The 6,000-nt window shown below is 56.0% G+C and overlaps 1 protein-coding gene across 1 annotated transcript in view; it reads left to right on the forward strand.

The window, feature by feature from the left end:
• Positions 1–5,262, forward strand: part of HS3ST6 (heparan sulfate-glucosamine 3-sulfotransferase 6) — a 39,974-nt gene extending 34,712 nt beyond the window's left edge. The window contains exon 2 of the mRNA XM_042798696.1: positions 4,374–5,262. Coding sequence (XP_042654630.1) covers positions 4,374–4,992 — 619 coding nt within the window. The 3' untranslated portion in view covers positions 4,993–5,262. The remainder of the gene's footprint in view (positions 1–4,373) is intronic.
• The last annotated feature ends 738 nt before the right edge of the window (positions 5,263–6,000 follow it).

Raw genomic sequence — 6,000 nt, forward strand, 5'->3', positions numbered from 1 at the left:
AGTGATTGAGCTGCTGAGGAAGAGGAGGTGTTGCACAATTAACTGCTCGGAGGCTGCTGTTCCTGACGTGGTCCCAGGATGATGCTGGGACCCGGCGGGCGGTGGCTTCACGTTAACCCTCGTGGGATGGAGGGTTTTAAACCAAGTCGGCGGGGTCCAACCCGCGGGGGGGTCGTGCGCCTCTTGTCCCCGTCGGAAACAAAGCTGTAAATGTGTTGGAACCTGTCCTAGGGCCAGCCTGAGTGCTGGCTCTGCAGAGCTTAGGACTCTGATGGACCAGCCCGGGGCAGGGGGGGGCGTTATAGGGGATGTCATGGCCCCATTGCTGTCCCTGGAGGGGGGACCAAGTGTGGGGCTGTGGTGGTGGGGGGGAAGGTCTCTGCATCCCATCACAGGCACAGGAGCCGCTCGCCGCTGCTCCGGCGGTACCTGTGCCAACGGAGTTGGGAAACCCTGCCTCCAACGTGGGCTTTATTAAAAATTCTATTTTTAATTACGTTTTAATCAAGCCTAGGATGGTGTGGTTGATTTTTTAATTAATGTTGGTGCCATTCCTGTGTGCTGAGAAGCCCTTGGTCAGCAGGATGAGCACAGGGAAAGGTGCTGGTACTGCTGGGTGCCGGTGTCCCGGGCTGCCTGCGGTGAGCGGGGTCCTGGGGGGTCCCTCTGCCCCACGGACCCCCTTAGGGATGGCCTTGGCGCTGTGGGGCTCAGTCTGGCCCTTGCTGTCTCTCTGCAAAAAGGAAGAGGGGATTGGAAAATGGGTTTTATTAAATATTTTAGCAAAACCTTTTCTGGGGCATCCAGACTCGCGTCGCTCTTAGTGGTCGCTGCATCCGTGCTCTCAGACAGCACCACTGTTGCAGGGGTAGCTCACAGGTTTCCTCTCCTGTTTGTGTCCTTATGAACACCACGATGGCAACTGCAGCAAACCCAAACCGTCGTGTTTTTCGAAAGCTGAGCACAACCATGAATTCCTGAGCTGGGGTCAAATCAGTGCCGGTTTGGGGAGCACAGGCTGAGAAAAGCGGTGTTTCGGTTTAACGCGAGCTCTCAGATCACGTCATCCCAAACGTTCACTGTTTGATAATAAACATTTTATTGACCACTGGGGAGAGGGACTGATTTAGGTCTTGAGCTCATATTTGCTGAGAGAGGGTTTTGGGCAGGCGGGCAGCACAAGGAAGGAGCCATTTTGCCGTGCAGAAATCCCGGTGGCATTTGGGGAAGCGCCGGAGAAATGTCTCAACAAGTTGCCCAGAAAAAGCTGCGTGAGGCAGCCTGACAAACCCTATGGCAGGTTTCTGAATGTAATTGGAGTTAAATAGACTTTGCTGGCTTGGCTTGTGGGAAAGAGGCCCGAGCAGCAAGTTGGAGGTGTGCTAACAGCAGCGTTTGGAGATGCGCGGTTGGTTTTGCTTGGCCCCGGGTAAGGGTGTGGGGTGCAAGGGCCCGATCCTGCTTTGGGAAGGCACTTTCCAGCGGGAATGCTGGCAGTGAGCCCCTCTGTTGAGCACTGTTATTTGGGGCAGGGAAAGGTGCTGAAAAGGTTGGGGTAACCACCCATCGCTGCCCTGAATGCAAGTACCTCTGAAGGGCATCCCGCCTGCCCAGGCAGGGATGGGGCTGCTGGGTGGTGATGCTGGGGATGAGAAGTGGCTCTGAAAATGCTGGCACCATCCCCCCCCCCCCCAAAAAAAAAAACAAAACCAAAAACAAACAAAAAACAAAGAGGTAAGGGGAAGAAAAAGCCACAAGTGGCTTTTGCTTCTTGTTTGGGGGAGGGTGTTGTGCGGGGCCCAGCATCGCTCGCAAATGCTTTTAATAAAGTGTTCTTTCCTGCGTCCAGGGGAAAAAAACCCAGAAACCTCAAGCCTTTTCCCATTACATAAGGAACAGATGCTGCTGGGCAGAGCCCTGGCTTCCCCACAGCACAGCCCCGGCTGCTGCGTGGCCCGTCCCCTCCCGCCGTGGGGACCCAGCTCCCCCGGCGGTGCCACCGCTCCAAGCGGCGGGATGGGGATCCCCGAAACGCCCCGTCCTGCCCCAAAATGCAGCTGCCAAGGGGCGGCCCTGCTGCGGGACCCAGCCGCAGCCCGGCGGGAAGGTCCATCCTCATCCTCCTGCTCTGCCAGCGTTCCCGCAGGGATGGGATCCCCTGAGCAGGGCTTTGGGATCCCTGCCCTTGCGTGGGTCGGCTTGACCTCAGACAAGCGAGGTTAAAAAACCCCTTCCCCTGCCTGGGGGAGGGAGCATTGGTGTATGGGGACAGGCTGGGGAAGCTCCTCTCCTTTCCAGCAAGCCCCAAGGGACACGGGGTGGAGCAGCCCCGGGGGGAACCTTGAGTTTTAAAATCAAAATTCTTCCAAGTTCAGACAAAATGGGAAGTCCTTGTAGGAAAGAATCTGTCCAGTCCCAACTCTGTCCTTTCAGTTAAGTGAAACCTCTCAGTTAAACTTGGGTTGCTTTTTGTTTTTTGTTTTTTTTTCTTTATTTTATCCCTTGTCACAGTTAATGTTTGGGTATCAATACTTTTTCCAAGAAACTTCCTGATCTCTGGACCTTGTCCTGGGATGCCTCTGGGTGTGGAGCAGCTTGGGTTGGATCCCTGTGTGTTTGCTGACCCATACAAGTGATTTTGTGTCAGGATGTTTGTTGGCTGGATGAATGTAGGCAGAGCAGCCCTGTCACTGCTTGGTGCCTCAGTTTCCCGTTGTAAACCAGCGCTTGCCTGCTGGGTTAAGTGCTCTGCCATCTGCTAAGTCCTAGGTGGGAGCAAAAGACATGATATTCTGTATATGTATTTCTGTGTGCACACAGATGTGTAGTTTCTAGCTCAGAAGAAGTACTGAAGTGGTTTGGACATTTCTGAAAGTATTAAGCAAACCTCTGAAAGCGTTGTGTCCCTTCCCTGCGGGAAATCAGCCTCCTGCTTGGGAAAGACCCCGTGCAGGGCCAGACCCCAGGTCGGATGGACAGAAGGGCTGAGCCCCTGGCACCGGGGCAGAACGCTGCTGTGCTCCGAGCAGAATGAGTTTCCAGCTCAGGGCTTTCAGCAAGAGACCCCTCTGTTTTACAGAACCAGGGAGGGGAGGCAGGCATGTCACCCCAAGCGTGATGGAGGGGATGGGGACCCCACAGCTTGTGACAGCGCAGAGGAAATTAAGCTGTTTCAATCCCAGATGAGCCCCACGAAGAGCGAGCTCCGTCTCGGCATCCCTAGTGGGGTCTGTCGGCGAGGGCTCCTGTGCGGGGTGCCGTGGGAGTGGGCTGCTGGGATGCAGCAGCGAGAGCTGCCGGTCCCCTGGTACATCTGCGCTGTCTGCCAGCAAGGGAAACCGTGGGGAGCAGCAGCATCTCGGGGTGACGCTGCGTGTTGGGGAGCCACGCTGGTGCCGTGGCCATTGGGGAAACTGAGTCCCCCCGTTCCACCAGGACAACCAGAGGGGACGTGTCCACCCCCAAGGGGAAGGGGGCTGTGAGGGGCTCTGGGGCAGGTGACTGTGCTGGTGGCAGGGGGGACCAGTTCTGCAGCCCCCAGCCCTCCTCATAGGGTGACATGCCTGGGTAATTTCTCTGGCAATTAATGCCTCATTAAAGTGCACAAGGGAACAATCAAGGCAGTGAATTTTACACAGCACAATGGCTGGGCCCTGAGAGGTTTTCTGCCTTTTTTTTAAAAAGGAAACAGTCTTTTTCTGGCCTTAACTGCTTGCTGTCTGGAGGCAGAGGAGGTGGGAGCCCACATCTCCATGCCCAGCCACCGCTTGGGCTTCCCCCCCCCGCCCCCCCCCCCCCCGTGGGTGCACACCCCCGCGAGGAGATTCACCTCTTTGCAACCTTACGTGGCCAGTTGGCACATCCAGTAACCGCAGTCGGTCAGAGGCTGGGATGAAAACCAGCCCCATCCCGAAACGGGCATGGCGAGACGCTGGTCTCCACCACTGAAACTCAGTGGGGTGGAGGAGGAGGGGGCAGGAGGGATCCCCAGGGTTGGGAAGGGGGTCCTGGGGCACCTCCGAGGGGGACAAACAGCCTGCAAGTACCCTCTGGATGGTGCTGTTGGTGGGGCAGCAGATCCCGGGGACGGATCCTGGGGGGGATGAAGGGGGGAGGCTGAGACGAGGTGAGGGAAGGAGAGACCCGGGCAGGGGTGCTCCTAGGAAGGCTTTTGAAGACAAGGAGGTGACCGATGGGCTGTGACAAGGCAGTGTCCTCAGCTGGCAGAAGGGGAAGGAGAGGAGCGGTTGCAGCTGGGGAGCCCCTGGGAATTTTTGGCCAAGTTTTGGGGTCTGCTCCCGCTCATCCCCGCCGCGGCGTCGGGTCGGAGCAGCCGTGCCTTGAGCCCTGACCGTGTCCCCTTCTCTCCCCAGGAGCCTGATGCCGCGGACGCTGGAGGGGCAGATCACGATGGAGAAGACCCCCAGCTACTTCGTCACCAAGGAGGCTCCCCGGCGCATCTACAACATGTCCCGGGACACGAAGCTGATCGTGGTGGTGAGGAACCCCGTCACCCGCGCCATCTCGGACTACACGCAGACGCTCTCCAAAAACCCAGCCATCCCCAGCTTCCAGGCCCTGGCCTTCAAAAACATCAGCACGGGACTGATCGACACGAGCTGGAGTGCAGTGAGGATCGGGATCTACGCCAAGCACCTGGACAACTGGCTGCAGTACTTCCCCCTCTCCAAATTCCTCTTCGTCAGTGGGGAGAGGCTCGTCAGCGACCCGGCCGGGGAGATGGGCCGTGTCCAGGACTTCCTGGGTCTCAAGAGGGTGGTGACGGACAAACATTTCTATTTCAATGAGACCAAGGGCTTTCCCTGCCTGAAGAAGCCGGAGGGCGGCAGCAAACCCCGCTGCCTGGGGAAATCCAAGGGGCGGCCGCACCCCAAAATCGACGTGCAGGTGGTCCAGCGCCTGCGGGAGTTTTACAGACCCTTCAACATGAAGTTTTATCAGATGACAGGGCAGGACTTTGGGTGGGACTGAGCCTTCGGCCGGGCACGCTGCCGAGCTGGGACCTGGTCTGCCCAGCGGTGTGCGGGAGCCAGGACCGCGGTCCGGGGATGCTCGGGGCTGCTGTGGTCCAGGGATGCCCGTGGCCGCCCCACCACCAACCTCCTCCCTTCGTTCTAATTTATATCAGACGTTTTCTGGTGAGAAACGGACCCTTCTGGAGTAGAGAAAAATATTTAAGAAATAAAAACACAGATGACCCCTCTCCCCTCCTTGACAAGATTAAATATTCTTCCATATAAATCTTGATAATCTGTATTAACCGTGACTGATCTGGGTGGTGAGTGGGAGCGCGTGAGTGCGTGGCTGGGTGCGTGTGTGTGCTTGGGGATGGCAGCTCTGCCATCCACAATAAAAGCTTTGGAAACCAGTTGGCCCCGGGGGCGTGCGGCCAGTGGGTTTTTTGCTAAATCAAATTCTGGTGCTGAGCGCAGGCGTCGACTGCCGTGGGGCGGTGGGTGAGGCCAGCCGAGCGGCGGACCCCAAGCATGGGGTATGTTTTGCAGACAGAAAATAGTCTGCAGGAATTTCCTAGTTAAGAAAAAACAATTAACAGCAGTTGTTTTGAATAAATGCCAGGTCTGGGGTTAGGGAGAGGGAGTTGCACATCACATACCTTCTTATGTACTACGAGTAACCCAGATGATAAAGCAGAGCATTTCTAACCCTTAGGATGAAAATCCCTGCTTCCCCCAAATTCACCCAAGCAGAAAAGACAAAAGCCCCAAACTCTGACCTTTCCGTTCAATAATCTCAATAGATTTTCAAATCTGCAGCCATAGAGGGCCATCATGGGAGGCTGCAGAAATTAGTTTAATGTGAATTAACTAGTTTTCCCTTAATTAAAGATGGGGAAAACATTTAATTAACCTCTCATATCTTATTAGTGACTTGTATTTGTCTCTTTAATGAGCTAATTACATGTTTTCAAGGGCCCTCAGGCCCTGCATTGTTTGCAAATATGCTTTGGCTGCGGTTTCT

This window comes from Tyto alba, unplaced genomic scaffold (genome assembly GCF_018691265.1).
Source record: "Tyto alba isolate M040663 unplaced genomic scaffold, T.alba_DEE_v4.0 Super-Scaffold_28, whole genome shotgun sequence".
In the NCBI taxonomy this organism is placed as follows: domain Eukaryota; kingdom Metazoa; phylum Chordata; class Aves; order Strigiformes; family Tytonidae; genus Tyto; species Tyto alba.